Source organism: Sebastes umbrosus, chromosome 7 (genome assembly GCF_015220745.1).
Source record: "Sebastes umbrosus isolate fSebUmb1 chromosome 7, fSebUmb1.pri, whole genome shotgun sequence".
Taxonomy (NCBI): domain Eukaryota; kingdom Metazoa; phylum Chordata; class Actinopteri; order Perciformes; family Sebastidae; genus Sebastes; species Sebastes umbrosus.
Window position 1 is genome coordinate 10,332,721 of NC_051275.1, and position 17,699 is coordinate 10,350,419.

Consider the following 17,699-nt stretch of genomic DNA (forward strand, 5'->3'; position numbering starts at 1 on the left):
CCCTGAAGTCCAGGCAACCCATTTTACAGTTACAGAGCTCTGACAGGTCTATTATGACCAATTATGGTACACACAAAGTAGCCCTTTCTCATCTCCAAGTTATCCCTAATCAGCCCGAGCAGAGGTCAGGCCTCCTCTTTCACTCATCTTTGTGAAGTAAAGTAACTGTCTGGTATGCAGAGGATGCCCCATTAACTGTCATTGCTGGGTACAATTACCTAGTCTGACCTGGCAACAGATTAGAGAGGCCTGCAGGTACACAGAGCTGCTCTCTGATTGGCTGACTTGCTTGCTGGCTAAAGAGTTAAGACATTCCTCATAGTAACTTTCTCCTTTCATTTTTTCCCCAGTCTCATCCACTTTCTCCAGCCTCTATTTTTTTTTTTTTTTTTTTACAGTATGTCGACTGATAAATGCTGTTTCAGCACACTGTCACCTCATCACTCCTTTGTCTTTTTTTCTTCATTTTCTCTCTCCCACTCTCCTTTGCTTGTATTGTCTCTTGCAGCCTATCTGTCTAGTTTCCTGCATGTCTGACATGCTCGGGGAGATCCTATCTTCTCAAGTGTCTGCTCCCTGAGATTCAGTCTGTTTTGAGGAGGAGGACTAACACCGGATGCCGTCAACTCTTTTCACAGATATTAATTTTACCAGCTCATATTACATTGTCACCTTTGCCAAAAATTAGTGTGTAATCCTCTCACCCTGGTCGACTCTTTGTCGAGCACTTCAGACCGGTTTGTTGATCCGTGTGACAATGTTCTGGCAGACTGGAGTTTGATGAAGTTTATTCCCACTGGGGCTTATTTCTCTATCTATGTATGGAGCTGTAATGTTTGAAAAAAACATACAGGCAGTATCGATCAATCAACACTCATGAAACTTTTTTCTTCTCTCACAGTACCCATAATATAGGCTACATTTTAAAAAGGATTAGACAATTCTGAAGACTGAAATGTATATTTCACTCACTCTACCATCCCGGCAAAGATTGGCTTCATATAGTCGACCTACTAAAGTTGTTCAGCTGGACATGTGGCAACTGTTGGATAATGTAAGAGCTTGTCCAAATGTAATAGAATGAGTTAATATTTCATTTAGTTTGCTAATCGCTCGATAATGAAATGAACTAGGGTCTGGTTTGTGACTTTATGACAGATGGAACAGGGGATAGATGGATCGTTTATCAGGTTGATTTGGAAAATTAAATTTTTTTTTTTTTTTTTTTTTAAAAAGGTAACGTTACAAATAGAAAATATGCAAACACGCTTTAAAAACAGATGTGCTCACAGTTGGCTGTACCGTGAGGTGGTCGGCTTATTATTAACACAGTGTGTTTCCGTGTAACGTAACGGCAGAAGCCTCTCTCATTCAGCAGCCTTGTTATGTCTGTATAACGTTACACTACGTTGTCTCTCACCGTCCCGTCATCTGCTGCTCATTTTCTTCCTCACCGCGGACGGCCAGCAGCTCCCGCACTTTGAAGTCTCGCTACGCATCCATGTTGTTCTTGTCCGTCTTTCACCTCCGGTGTGTCTGAAAACATTCCTGCTGCCGTCGCTCCGTTTGTTTGAGCTACGGTGACGACTGTGCGCCTTCATTTGCAACGGAATAGGTTTGTCCCGCCCCGGTTGTTAGCAACCCTGGTCTGTGCCATTTACATCGAAATCGACCCTGGTCTGACCCACCTTTCGACCTGGTTTGCGAAGTCAACGTGGGTTAACCCATTCATACACACAATGAACCCTGGTTCAACCCTGGTTGAAGGTCAAGGTCAGAACGGGGCCCAGTTTCTACAAAAAACTCGTACATTTCTACATTTCTAATAAAAACATTTAACATCAAACGTCACTTGACAAACAATATTGGTGTTCATGATAATGAAACAAAACAGTAAAATGAGAGGTTTTCTAAAGGGACTCTGGTGTTGACAGGGACTGCCAAAATCAACACAAAATGAACATTCCTCATAGTAGCTTCAAGTATTTAAATCTTCTGACACCTGTAGTATAGCTACATCAGCTGCCTGTTCATGTCATATTTTCTGTGTTGCTCCTAGTTTTTCAATATTTAAACATAAAAATACATTTTACAATATAGCTAGTTAAATTTTAAATAACCCCAACCCCCCAAATTTGTGAAATGAAACAATGTGTTGTTTGTTTGAACTATTTAAGACTCAATCATGAGCATAGTGATTGCAAAGATTGTGAAGTCATTTCATCCTTCATCTGTTCTGGACATTCCCTCTGTTCCCTGACCTCTAACTGTCCTCTTTCTGTACTTGTCCTGCCTCTGTCCAGGTCCAGGACATGTGTTTCAGCCAGGACAGTCGCTGGGTAGCCATCAGCACCCTCCGTGGCACGACCCACGTATTTCCCGTCAACCCCTATGGCGGTGCGCCCTGCGCCCGCACGCACATGTCCCCGCGGGTGGTCAACCGGATGTCTCGCTTCCAAAAGAGCGCTGGCCTGGAGGAGATCGAACAGGAGCTGAACAGGGTGGCTGCATTGGGAGGAGGAGCAGGAGGAGGAGGCCTAGGAGGAGGTGGCTGCATCCTGGGTGGAGGAGGAGGCATCGGGGGCCGCTGTAGCCCCATACCTGGCCTGTCCAGCAGCCCCTCGGGGTCTCCACTGCACGGTGAGGAGCTCGGGGGTCGGGGGCTCGGGGAGGAGAAGTGAAGGGCTTGCTGATGTTGTTGCCTATATGAATGTCCAGGATGGTAACTTAGTGAGCATTTGATGCACGACAGCATGCGGGAGGTTACCCAGAGTTCACAGTCATATTACGGCATGTTAGAACTGATAGAAAGCTTCAGAAACTACATTCAAGTTTTGTTTTTAATCCAAAAGATGAATTAATAATTGTGAAATAATTATATCTATGAATATATTCACTTAGAGGAATAATTAAAAGTTTTTTTTATTTTTACAAAAATATTTTTTTTGACTGGTCAGATAGCCTTTTAGAGCTTTTTGTTAGCTTTTGGACCTCAATATTACTGGCCAACCATCTCTGAATGTAATGAAATATATAGTATATATTACAGTATACAGTATTACATTATATACAGTATATATAAGTAGGGTTGCAACTAATCATCACTTTAATAACTGATTAATCTATAGGTAAATCAATTAATAAAGGGTAGGTCTTTAACATGTTCGAAAACTGCGGACAATTTCCATCGGAAAAGCAGCAATTTTCTCACATTTGAGAACAGTTTACCAGAGAATGATTGGCTTTTTTTGCTTGATAAGTGATTTAAATGATCAAAATTGTTGTTGATTAATTTGAAGGATTAGTTAGAATGTATTTTATAATCATTGCACTAGATGGTTTTCAGCTGAATGGAGTAGAATTTAAATGATTAAAAGAGGCTAAAAAGCTCTGTAGAGCTGCAGAATTGTAACACACTTCAATATAGTTAAAGTTGTGTGTGTGTGTGTGTGAGAGTGTGTGTGAGTGTGTGTGAGTGTGTGTGAGTGAGTGAGTGAGTGAGTGTGTGTGTGTGTGTGTGTGTGTGTGTGTGTGTGTGTGTGTGTGTGTGTGTGTGTGTGTGTGTGTTTCCAGTGACTGGACATCTCAGTAGCTCTTTTCCAGGGACTCTGATTTGTGTGGCTGCCACAACCTTGTCTACCTTGTTTGTCAAACAGCAGTGCAGGCTGCTGCTCACACTGTGTGTCCCTAGTTGACATTGATACACACTGATAAACACACACTTTGTGTCAGCTGCACTGCTTAACCCCAGAGGTGTTGCTCAGTGTAAAATATATCACAGTTGTCATAGCTCATGAGTTTTCCAGGAACATCTCTGAGCTTTGATAGGTCAAGGTCGAGGGCCAAGTCAAGAACTTGATAAACACTTCAGAGAACCAAATGACTGGGAACTGACCATGTGGGTCAATTCACGTGATATAGTAGAATGCATTTTATATGCTCATTGAACTGGATGGTTTTCAGCTTAAAGGAGTGGAAACCAGATCTCTAACCCTTCAAAGTACTGTAACAATTGAGTGTTAAATAGTATTTTTAGGGTGTTTTTAGTTGTAAAATCAAAGTCATGGAGGAAGCTGTTGAATATATTCCACAGAAGATCTGCCCCCCTAAATTCTAGTTTCCCATCAAACTAATTTAGGTTTATTATAACTTAAAGCTGAAGTAAGTGAGATTGGAGCAGATATGATTAAAAAAAGTAATTTTTATAAAACGGTTGCTATATCGTGACCAGTAAGAGCTGATCTGAGGTCTGCTGTCCAGCTGCCGTCTACGAGAGCCGGCTGTCAATCACTCACGAACTCTAACCAAACGGTCAAATTAGGCAGCGCTGAACAAATATATGAATCAATATTCTGTTACTGTAATGCCTATTTCTTGCCTTAAATGTTTTCAGAATCATCTTGTAGTGCACGGTTTAGCTGTAAAATGAGAACGTTTGTGACGCCGCCGCCATCCTGAAATCTGGTGAAGGAATGCTAAGTTCTGGTCACATGACCAGAGCACAGCCAATAGGAACGCTCTCAATAAAATTACCTGTGATTGGTTAAAGTCTCCCGTCACGGGCTAGATTTTTCTAAAGCCTGAAAACAGAGCCATGAGGAGGAGCAGAAGTTTAGTTTTCTCTCAGAGCACTTGAATTACAATATGCTGAAAGGTTATTATAGAATTTTTGCCCAATGATACCAAAAATATACTGCCTACTGCCACTTTAAAGGGCGGGTATTATTATTATTATTATTATTGAACGCCCCATTAGTTTGGATCAGAAAGTCATGCAATAACACAAACTAAATGTCATCACTCTCCTGTGATGTTTATGACAGACCATATGACCAGAGCGGACTTGCTTCAATTGGATACTAGACTAACACAGATCCAAAACATGTGGCAATACAACAGGACCCTAAACATCCTCATTAAACTAAATGTTAAACTATCGTAACTAAGACCGTCGCGGCGTGCAATAATAAGAATGACAGGACCCCTTTTTAGATCAGAACTAGTCTAGTCAGATTCTGTTGAAAGGACCAATGTTGTAGTAGGACGTTGTGGAAAGTGTTGTAAAGTGAGCAGGACTACTTTAAAGGGGACATATCATGCTCATTTTCAGGTTCTTACATGTGTTTTGTGTTTCTACTAGAACATGTTTACATGCTGTAATGTTAAAAAAACCACTTTATTTTTCTCATAATGTCTGCCTGAATATGCCTGTATTCCCCCTCTGCCTGAAATGCTCCGTTTTAGTGCATTTCAACGGAATTGCAACGGAATTGCATTGCTAGGCAAGAGTTTGGGTCCATGTTTACTTCCTGTCAGCTGATGTAATTTACATACACTGCAACAGGAAATAAACTGGGACACATTTAGAATGTTTACGTTTAAAACCGTGTAATGGTCTAAATATTTTATATTTGTGACATCACAAATGGACAGAAATCCTGTCCAAACGGCTTGTTTCAAACCCACAGTTTCTGAATACGGGCTGTGTGTATTTCTCCGTATGTTGAGTGTTTTGATAGTTTAACAGTATTTATAAAGCACTTAACCAGCTTTATTATATAAAATACATGGAAATCTCACTTTTTACAATATGGGACCTTTAAGGTGATATTGAATTTACAAGACTTTGACACCATCTGTTTTTTTTTTTAACAATATCACAATACAAAGTATATTAATATCGCAATATGAAATTACATATACTGTGATAGAAAATGTATCCATGTTACTTATCCCTCCTTTTCAAGTGCAGAAGATGCTGAGATCATGAGGTCAGGGTAAAGTCATATTGTTATCTGCCTGCCCCAGAATGCACACCCCCAGCCACACGCACACACACACACACGCACACACACACTCGCTTGAAAAATGGCGCCCGTGCTTCCTCTCTCCGTCCCGTCTTCCTTGTCTAGACCTAGACCCCTCTGTAACCCCCTACACTAAAAAACACACACACACACACACACACACACACATTCCTCCACACTGTGAAAAATAGGCCATCAAACATTAAAAGGATGTCTGACTTTGGAGAGTCACTGCTCCGCTGCGATGAGAGACAAAGAGGGACAGAAACATCAAAGTGGGGTAGGAGGTGAAAGTGAGTGAGCAAAGTAATGAGGTACGATTGAGAAGGAGAGATAGAGCGGGGGGGAATAAAGGAGGAGGAGCGACAGACAGACAGACGGACGGAGGGAGAGAAAGATAAGTTTGTAGTAGCAGCAGCGCTGAAAGCCCGGGTCTCGGGGAGCATGGTCGTAAATCACACTTTTGTTTCAAAGGAGAGCATTAGGGCCACCTGTCAACAATTAGTCCTCACTGTGATACCTTATTGAGTGTGTGTGCATGTGTGTGTACGTGTACATTTGAAGAAGATAAACTATCTACAGAACTAATCATTTTTTTATGGTGAAGTACAACAAAAGGAGCAGGTCAGACTCAATATTTCAGTGGTTGCAGTGAGCTTGCTCGACTCTTAAGAAGAAAATTGAAGGTTTTCGTGACTCTAATATTTTACAGCGTATAATATAGTCCACAGGAAATTGAAGTCAGGTTTCACACCGCTTTTATCGAGGTGTTAATCCATACCATACAGACACTAGCTCACTCTCTGATAAAAAACACAAAGCCCCTTACTGTGTGAGCTACAAGTCAGTCACTTTGTGTACTTATCATGTTACAACCTCATTCAAACAGTCGTGTCTAGCACTTTTTTAACTTCTAAATGTTACATTGACCTTCCCTTATTTTGTAAAGTGGGATATATTTGTTCTTGGACACTGTGATCACAGCAGACTTGTTTCTGAAATCACCTTTTTACACACACTGCAAATAATTATACAAACAAGCAGAATAATGTGTAATCTACAGCAGTGTGTCCCAAACGTTTTTTAGGGGGACACACTTTTGCAAGTACACTAAGCAATGAAGAACAGAACCTACCAAAATCAAAAATAAATAAATAAATAAACGACTCGATAAATAAATAAATATGTCACTAAATGTAGCAAAAATTATTTCAAAAATAGAGGTAGCCATTAATTAATTGATAAAATGTGACATAAATAGATATTTCTGTTTTAATTTGCTTCTTTATTTATTTACCTTTGTATAAATTCCCTTATTTATTTCCTCTTCTGTTTAATTTTCCCTTTTATTTATTTATCTATTTATCTTTTTTATTCATTTTAAAATGTATTTATTGTTGCATCTATTTATTTATTTTTTGCATTTATCTTTTTTACTTGCATTTTTTTGTTTCTTTTATATTTAGTTTTAAATGTATGTGTTTATTTATGTATTCATACATTTCTTTACACATTTCATTTTTTTTCTTTATGCATTTCTGCCTCATTATGCAAATGAGGGGCTGTCCCAAACCTTTTTTTTAGGAGACACACTTTTTAAAAATGACAAACCATCGCGACCCAATGCGCAATAGGCCTTATATCTATAAATCGTGAGCAGAGCAAATCTGTGTGTAAATGAACGTTCCTGACCATTTTTACTGCCATTTCTGCATCACCTCATATTATCTTGAATAGGTTAACCAGCCATTTCAAAGAGAAATATGTCTGATAAATTAATTTTGTGCATGTGTCATTGAAAACATATACTGTATGTTAAATACTTAATAAATGAGAATGAATGAATGCATTTAGGTGGAGTTAAAAGGCTCTCAGGATTTTCCCCGTATCAGTAAAACACACAGAATGTACGCTAGCCTTTCATATTACTGCAATTATCAAAAACAATACGAACATTCAGGCTCCCTCATGTGGCGCAAAATTGTACTGCAGATATAAATCTTAAAGGTTCAGTGCGTAGGATTTGTCAGCATCTATCGGTGAGGTTGCAGATTGCAACCAACTGAAACGTCTCCTGTGTGCCAAGCGTGTAGGAGAACTATGGTGGCCGACGCAAAATTGTGAAAATGTGAACGTCCCTCCCTAGAGCCAGTGTTTGGTTTGTCCGTTCTGGGCTACTGTAGAAACATGGCGGCCGGCTCTGTGAAGAGGACCTGCTCTGTATGTAGATATAAACGGCTCATTCTAACGTAACGGAAACACGATTCTTATTTTCAGGTGATTATACACTAAAAAAAACATACTTATTAATAATATATTCTATTTCTGCCAGTAGATCCCCCTAAATGCAAAACACTGGTCCTTTCCAAAGGTCTCTGAGCCACTGCTCTAGATCAGTCTTTCCCAAAGATGGTGGTCAGGAGATTTTATTAGTCAAATCAATTTGCAGAATTTCTTCCATAGTCTTTTATTTAAAGCACAGCACCCCTCCAAGGACCAAAAAAATACACATACATGCACCTTATATAGAATACGTATATGTACGCTGATAGTATACACATCTTGCATTGATGCTGTTATTCACTTACCTCTCTGAGTTCCTGAAGCAATAATATATAATAATATCTTCACTGGCTAAAGACGTGTGTTTTGTCTCGTGACATGTCTTAAACCTATTTGGCACCACTGCCATATTTGACAGTTTGCAGATGAGGCATTGTGGGACGGAGGACTTTTGAGGCTGACACCGATATTGATTTTTGAGAGTTTCAAAATCAGATAACGACATATTGGCCAATAGTCATTCTTTGCCCGATAAAAAGCTCGATTGGAAAAGTTGATAGAATATCTCACTTAGAAAAATCAAGAGCAGTTATGCGTAACAATCTTATGCAACTTGTGTAATAATCATTAATAATAATCAAGTCATTTTTAATGTAATGGTCGTAGTAGCAGAGATTATGCACTAGGAAATTTTATTTACTGTACAGTGCATTTTTGGGGTTTCTCTGAGCGTTTCCAGGAGAATGAAGTCAATGATAAATTAGACTCGTCACTCAAGCTCTAGCACGGACAACAGCGCAAGCATATATTTACATGGTGCAAACCAAGTGCCAAAAGTGCGTATCACAGGTCATTATCAGTTCACCAGCGAGATCTCCGTGGGGCAAGGCCATGTAGGTCTCTGCATGTCTGTCATTTTGAAGGTATGGGCTCCGAGACATCCTGCCACATGTAAATTTAGAAATCCAGCCCCCTCCACCACTATACCGCTGCCACCAGCGTTGATAAAAACTCCATAATTTGCGCAATTTTCACCGGATGCAAACACATTGAGTCCCACTTTGCCTTTGTGTCTGCTTTTCCGCCTGTTTTTGAGAGCCGGGTGTGAATTTTGGGGCAGGGAGGGCGGTTTTCTTATAGGCTGGCAGAAAGCAGCAGGGTGAGGCAGGCCAGGGGCCGGGCCACCTAGCCACAACAGCTGCTCTGTGATTGTCGCCAGCGAGGACAGCGTTGATTTTTGGGAAGGAACTGTAGAAAAGTACACATCCTTCTCAAAGCTGCCAGCCCAGGCCACCGGCAGGCCTAAAAATAGAGGGCTGCAATTGGCCGTCTTCTTGTCACTGTTAAAATCTGGAACGGCTATTTACGTCTCCTGTGTACAGTACAACCACCCCTCCCCACCCCTTTTTTTTTTTTTTTCCCCTAAAGCCTTTCCTTTGTGTGATCAATGTATTGTCTTTTGAGGTGACGACCTATAATGTGACCATCCCACGCTGTAAAGCGCGGTTCGTCTGCGGCGCAGCGCATACAAGGCTTGATTAGTGAGTGCAGTTTCTCTGCACAGGGCAGAGGTTATTGAGGCTATACCAGGCATATGGCAGCCACTGTGGAGTTTTATTATTCAGATGTTTTTCACATCCAACCGCAGTGTGCTGTATAGTACAGCAGTGTGCAGTCGCTCCAAAAACAACTTGATCATAATAATCTTTTTTTCATTTGATCTGCGTTCATATTTCTTTGTAAAAGGGCTATACTTTGCCCTCTATAGTGCGGTAGATGGAGATGAGGCTTTTATCTACTGATTAGGGGTCCGTTTTTCCCTGAATGCCTGAAATGTCTCTGCTTTTTCCCCGTTTCTGTGATATTCTCATGACAGTTATGACTTGGTGTGCATTTTTTTTTTTTTTTTTTTTTTTACAGGCATTGGTGCCTTTCGTGTGTACACACAGCTCTGGTCATACACTTCCCGACCATAAAACATCAACACGAGGCTATTAGTCAGTGCAACAGATTTGTTTCCTCACCGAGCAGAAGCCCCGGTGGTCCGATCTCTGGGCCATCTGGGCCCTGGCGCTGGTTCAGAGAGAAAAGGGGGGGGAGGCAAAAAACAAGGTGTGACGGGAAACTGTTAATTCACTTGTTGATAAAGGGACACTTCCTTTCTGCTATTAGAGGCTGACGGCTTGCTTATTTGGGTTTGGACTTTTGTTTTATCTCGCCTCCCTCCTCCCCCCCCAGCGCTCCCCTTCGTCAGTCATCGTCCTGTGGTGAAAAACACCAACTCTCTCTGAGGTCGATGCCAAGGAAACATTACCTCATAACTGCTGGTGTGTGACACGTATGTACACGACCTCGCTGTGACCCCGTCTTTGACAGTATAGATACTGTAAGTTAAATAGTTACAGTCGAATATGTTGAAATCTCTGTTTCGCACAGACAAGCAGATGGATTTAACAGAGCAAGTTAGCATGTTCATTTCAAAAACGGTGTAAACAGAATGAAACAGCGAGATAGATGACTTGTCCAGATTTCAGTCATCGTGATGAGCTGTCTGTCTTGGATCAGTGTCCCAGCCTGAGACTGAGCTAAGCCACCACACGCACACGTTTATCATGTTTTTTTATTTTAAATTTATTTTCCTTTGCTCTTTAATCAAAACTTTCTTCTTACTTCTACATCCCGTCGTAGTCGCCATGACGTCTCTAATCTCTAGCCTCACCTAGGTAGCATGGAACTGACACAACCCGAAATTGGAATAGAGAAAAGAAGTCAAGATCGCGTGATACAGTCAAAAGCCACTAACAGCTACTAAACGGACCGATGCAGTTGTATGCTTCAGTTTTCTTTGACGTAGAACACAGAACATGATGAACCCACAAAAACACATCATTCACATAGTGAAGAGTGTTCAAGCTGACAAAAACAAACTGAAAATACAATGAAAAGAGTAACAATGTAATTGCTGTTTTAATGCCATAACAGCCCAATATATTAAAGGAATAGCTACCATGATATACGTGGCATATAAAAATTGTCTTTACAAATAAACACATACATACACAACATACATCATATCGCCGACCTGACGCAGAAATGTCCCAAAGTCATTACAGTTGTCGGCCAAATTTTGGGAATATATATATTTAAATTTCCAATTGTAGTTTTATATTTATCTTGACAATATATTCCATAATTTCTCTCCATAGTTCAGTAACTACATCTCCACATCTGTAAAACAAACAAAAAAAAGTTCTACTGCTCAGGTTATTTCTCTTGATGTTTACATTAAAGGGGACGTAACGTTCCCATTTCTAGGTTCATACTTGTATTTTGGGGTTCATACTAGAACATGTTTACATGCTTTAATATTCAAAAAATACACTCTTTTACTCAGACCTGTCTCTTTAAGCCCCCCCCCCCAAAAAAAAGCCAAGTCTGGTCTGAATGGCTTGCGAGAAAAATATGGTGCACCTTTTTGCAAAGGTAGTTCTCAAGCTATGGGCAGTATATTCTAATGAGCCTACATGTGACATAGGAAGGGGAGCTAAATCTGAATGGCTCACAAAAAAACTGACTGGGTCGTCTTATTTCAAAGTTTGTAAGTTGGTAGGAACTCCAGATACCCAGATGTATATTAACGAACACTGAAAAAGGAAGTTTTTTATGACATGTCCTCTTTAAAGATTTGCATTTTTATTATTATTGACGTTGACATTTTAGTGTCAAAACACAAACATTTTTTAGGTTGTCTCAGTCAAAACACAGCAAGCATTTTGTCGAGTTTTGTGTATAGTCCAGGAGAGATCATACAGATTAGATGTAGAAGGGTCAGTGCCTCCCACTCTTTGACCCGGTCCTATGCCTTAACATGCATCTGTACACAAAACAACACGAGCGTGTATGCCGACATTCACTCACCCCGGACGTGTAGTTCAGACTTTTTTTCACTGACTGAATCATTGTTTCCTTTTTCTTTATCTGTGGACATTTGTATTGTGCTTCTGTGTCTCAGTGGGAAGCTGCAAATAAACAGCAACAGTGAAAGAATTTTGGGAAATATCAATGGGAAATACATTTGTCACTTGAGTATGCTAAAACAAAGTAAACTATTTATTTATTCAGATGGTTTTTGGCTTAATAAAAAAAACACTGTTATGGAAATCATTAATAATGAGGGATATGAATAGTAGGTCATGCAAATCTTTTACTATAATAACCCAAAGTCATGGAATTGTACTTTAAAGCTTATAGTGGCAGCCCTGTGTTTTAGTACCGGATTCGTCCTCCATGTGGCGCTGTGTGGTCAGGATTCCCAGCAGTTTGGAGAGGGAGGAGCAGAGCAGGCCAGGCCGTAGAAACAGAGAGGAAAGGACTTGAAAAGCTTGAGTTGTGCTGCAAGGGTTTTGCTTTGATACAAATCTAACAACAGAGAAAGAGCGGGGTAATTTCTCTGGCTTTTTTAATGAATGGTCACTTCCTCCAGCTAAAACAACTTGCAGCCCTCCTTTGGAGTTAGTTTTTTTTAAAGAGGCAGTCTGAACACAGTTCTGTTGAGAGACCTCTTAGCTGTAATGTTTGCCTTATTTATTTCCACTTTTTGTTATTGTCTTAAGAAGCCTTTTACTCTTTAGATGTTATATTTAACATTTTTTTAAACTGCTATGAAAATGAAGATGTTTTTTTTCTTTCTGAACAGTTTGGCCCTCATAACTAATATATTTCATTTGATACGTAGAATCCAGCATCACATTATGTATTTTAATAATTTAACCTACAGATTGTTTGTCAGTAGAAAATAAGAAATGACAATAGCTTTCTAAAAGGAGCAGATGTTCTTTTAAAAGCATTTTTTTCCCCCTCAACCTGCCATATAGTCAAGAGGATTAGGCTTTTTGTACATTACTCAGTACATTTGATTTAACAGTTGTGTGCCATCAAAGGTAAGCTAGTGTTAGAGGCTTGTATTTGTTGCAGGCTCTCCGTCGGCAGGCTTCTCCCTCTGTGGTCGGCAGAGCAGCCAGAGCCCAGCTCGGCTTGAGTCAATAAACGGAGAGCTCAGCGCAAAACCACACTGCAATCGAACAAGCTGTTTACTCTGAAAATTAGCCTTCCCCTGTACTTTTAGGGCTTTTAAAGCGACCAAAAATACACAGTGTGAGGAATATGTATCTTGGCCGGCGTTCCAGCTCCGCCAGAGACCTCTGTCCTTTTTATACGAACCCTAATAACTCAATCTGCACAACCACTAAACCCTCTTATCACTGGGTGCCCGCCACTGCACTCATCATTATTTGATTTGCAAAATTGGAAGGTAGAGATAAAGAAATAAAGCTGGCTTGCCATTACACACAGAAGGCACTTGTGGCTTCCAGCTTATTGCCTACAATGTGAAAAGTGCATGCTCTGAAAAGCCAAAGCCTTCCATTGTCACTGAATCAATAGGTTTTACATCCCACCTTTTGTTCTGCTGCTGCAGTGTGGATCTTTCTTTTTTGTTTTTCTCTCATTACACTTTTCGTTTTTTTTTTTTTGTCTTTTTTTGTGTTAATGAAGCTTAAAGCCAGTAGAAGTGTTACACCAAGTCTTACACTACGGTTGTACTAGTTTTTCATTTTCAATTAGTTTGTATTTTATTTTATTTATTTTTAATTAATTGAAAATAAATAAAATAGTATTTAAACTATTTCATTATTTTTTTATTTCATTTTAGTTTAGTTTTCGATTTTTCAGTGTGTTTGCTAGTTTTAATTTAGTTTCAATTTTTTCAGAAAAGTTCAGTTTTTATATATTTAGACTGTAGTTTTAGTTTGTTTTTATTAGGGCCATGTATAATGTCTCAGAAGTATGTAGCTACATATACATACAAAAATACATGGTTGGAGAACTGTGTAGGAATGGCCATCATTTTTTTTTATGTTTAATCTTCGTGCTATTTTAGTGTCTGATGTGAAGCAACTGTGACATAGTGCCATCTCCTGGAAGGTCAAGTCCGTTCAGTATCTGCGGCTCAATGTCACACGAGTTGATGGAAATTCATGCTGTCTCCTTTTTCCTGTAGTGACATATTAGAGCGAAAATCTAAAACGGAAATTAATTTTTATTTAGTTTTATTTTCATTTTATTAGTTTTTTTAACCAGGTAGTATTGTTCCAGTTTAGTTTTAGTTTTTTTTTTAAAGGATATAATATTTATTTAGTTTTTAACAGTATTTTCCACTGCTTAATTTTGTTTTAGTTTCAGTTTTAATCTACTATAATAATCCTGCCTTACACCAGTCTTACAGTATACATTATATACTAAATATAATCGAAATATCACCTTATTTTATACATTTTATACTGCACACCCACTGATCTATTGTAGGTGTACAGTATACAATGTATAACACTAATACTTAGACCTACATTAAGGTATGTAATTTCTCAGTATTAAAAAATGTCCGGTCACTTCAGGTAGTGGGGTGTTAACATGACTACATAAAATATCACATATTTAGTGTCAGACTACTGATTGTTGATAGAAAGTTGAGGAAATCTGAACTAAAACTGAACTCATTTTTTTTATTAATTCAACAATAAATGTAATCAACCAAATGCATTATCCACTAGTAATCTTTTAGCTTGACATGCATAAGTAACCTTATAGATTCACATTTTAAAAAAAAGGAAAATGTCTATAATCCTGGAGAGAAACCTCTTTACTCTTAACTCCTTGTTTACTCCTATCATGTCTAAGTGTTTTTGACACGCCGTTCATTCAGACTCGGATGCTGTCAAACTTCTGATGGCTAAATTCGGATCAAATTGGCCCTGCGGTTTTGACCCGCTATTCAAAACAGAGCTTCATGTCACAGCTCAACGTAAACTGCAATGTCAATAAATCAGCATTAGATCGGGGTCATTTTTAAATCAGATCTATATGTGCGACCACAGTGTGTGGGAGGGCTTGGGGATGTTTGATTGTTAATGCAGAAGAAAGAAGACGGAGCTGCTGTGATAACAAATAATAAAAACAAAAAGTCACCGTTAGTCACCATTATCATATTATGATGATGAAGGAAATGTTGAATGTTTCAGTGTGACCTCATGAAGACAGTGGAGGATGGCTGTGACAGCAGCACAGACATCTCATTATCTCCTCTCTGTCTCTGATTGTTTCCTCTCCGTCTCTCCGTCGGACCGCTGGCCTATAAGAGGAAAAGCATTTAGACCCGGACAGAGTGACAGATGCAGCCAGTCTCCTCTCTGAGCGGGGAGCTCGCTCTGATCTGTTTGTTATCACATGACAAAGGTCATTTTGATTGAGATAAAAAATAAAAAAAGTTGGAAATACCAAATTTCTCTGTTTTGTAGAAAACATTTTGTACAGGCAATATGCAATGAATTCTTTGTATTCTTGAGGAGGGCCGCTGGTCTCCTTGAGGACATTGTCTCACCTTAGATCCTGCCAAATCCAACTAAAATAAGGTTTAAATAAGATTAGATTCAAGTTTATTGTCATTGCACACAGTACAGGTACTGAGACAACGAAATGCTGTTCAGCATCTAACCAGTAATATATAGAATAATATAGAATTTAAAATAAATGTGTTTGTGTGCATGCTTGTGCAGGTATAAGTAAAAAGGAAAAAAAGATAAAGTGCAGGTGTAAGTACAATAAATTGTAATAACAAATGATGCAGAGAATTAAAGTCTAAAATATCACTTTTTGGCATGCAAAAACATTTATATTGAATATCAGCTCAAAATCAGGTCATTTTTTTTAATTGTTATTAAAAAATGATCAATAAAGATCCGATCCTATTTCATACAATGTACGTTGTCTGTATAGGCGTTCAAACATTTCTGTCATCACCTGCATTAGAAAAAACGAATTAATAAAACACAGACCCTTATTTTTAACCTCACATTTTGCATGCTGCTTGTGTTTAGGGCCACATTATTAAGTAAGATGAGTTGTTGTTTTTATATAGTGTAAATATTGTACAAAATTCTTCACGTTCTTTTCTTAACAGTGTGGGAAATTTTTACTTCTTTTATCATCCACATTTGGAAAACAATTTGATTTAATTAGATTTTTTTGTTTCGTTTACCGGACTAAAATTTGAGTCAGCTTTTAGCCGATTATTCCATATCTCACATTATATTGTTAATTTCTGATTTTGAAAGGTTAAAGTTCGGTAAAGAAACAACACAAACCATCCGATGCATACGGTCTTTCTCCAACTATCTCTCCCTCTTCTGCTACCCTCCTCACACCACCTCACCACCCTCTCCTGCTTCACCAAACATCTAATCATTAGCCATAACCCGTCCCTCTTTACTGTGAGGTACCGACTCTTTGGGCCAAATCAAATGATGGCTACACACACGCTTTTACACACTCGTACACACACACACACACACCCACGCACACACACACTCGTACACACACACAAGATGTTGGGGTGTGGGTGTCATCTGATCCAGCGGAGCTGTCTGACCCCCTCCCAGCTCTCCTTGCCGGTGACTCAGTCTTGTCTGATGAAGCCGTGTAAATACTGACATGCTGTAAACTTGGAGATCTGATTTCAGGGTGCTGTTTGTGTGTGTGTGCGTGTGTGTGTGTGTGTGCGCACATACTCTGTTTTTCATGTAGACATGTTGTGCTTCTGTATTGCTGTAGTTGTTTTTCTTCCTCATTACAACCAACTGCTCTGAGCACGATGCTCGTTTGCCGTATACATACTCTCACATTTTATGACGAAATCAGAAACATCATGTCCTGGGATTTTTTATTTTTTATTTTTGCTGTTGTCGAGTGTCTGTTTTTTTTAGCTTCCTGACATGAGAAATGTCAATGAAAATACAAAAAAAAAAAATGTTCCCAAATAGGGCTGTTAATAAAAGCTCCCCGTTAGCTTGCGGTTTGGGAGCGGGGGACCGGGCAGGAAGCCATTTTCACACAGGCCGGCCTGACCTCGACTCTTAGCTTCAACTGAAAATAGCAGACAAGCAAGATCGCCGTACAAAGAGAAAAGAGAGAGGGGGGGGGGGAAAGGGGAAAACTGAGGAGATAGATCCCTCCACCGCAACGTTACCTGAGAGAGAAAGGAAGGAGGAGGAGAAAAGACTTGATGGCTTTTCCACCAGTCTTCCGATTCCTTTGCAAAACAGTAAATCTTGTGAAGTTTATTTTCTTTGCAGCATCTGTGTTTTATAAGGCTCTTTTAATTTGTTTTTACTCCGTCCAGTGGGGGATCCCCGCTCCTTCTTTTTTTTTTCTTCCCCCTTTGTGTTCAACCCTTTTTAGCCCTCCCCGCGCTCATCTCTGTCTCTTCTCCTCCCTTGTTTTTTTTCTCTCTCCCTCTCTTTCCTCCCCCTGTGGAAGTGAGTGTTTTAATAATGATACTTTGGGGAACTGGGATGGTAGAACAGCTTTCTCTTCCCCCCCTCCCCCCCTCCCTCCTTTTCATTCTTCTTCCTCTCTCCTGCTTTAATCCCTCCCTCCTTTAACATGTCTGGGAAACTTGGACTATCAAGGAATGAATGGTGGAAAGTGGGGACAGACTGATACCGATTTGCCAATATCGGTCAGTTATAAAAGAACTATTTTAAGTAAGGGGTGGTG

General features: G+C 39.5%; 1 protein-coding gene across 3 annotated transcripts in view; it reads left to right on the forward strand.

The window, feature by feature from the left end:
- The window catches only part of bcas3 (BCAS3 microtubule associated cell migration factor), a 355,427-nt gene that overhangs the window by 67,163 nt on the left and 270,565 nt on the right, over positions 1–17,699 (forward strand). For all 3 annotated transcript variants that reach the window (XM_037774551.1, XM_037774554.1, XM_037774552.1), the window contains exon 15: positions 2,304–2,640. In XM_037774551.1, coding sequence (XP_037630479.1) covers positions 2,304–2,640 — 337 coding nt within the window. The remainder of the gene's footprint in view (positions 1–2,303; positions 2,641–17,699) is intronic.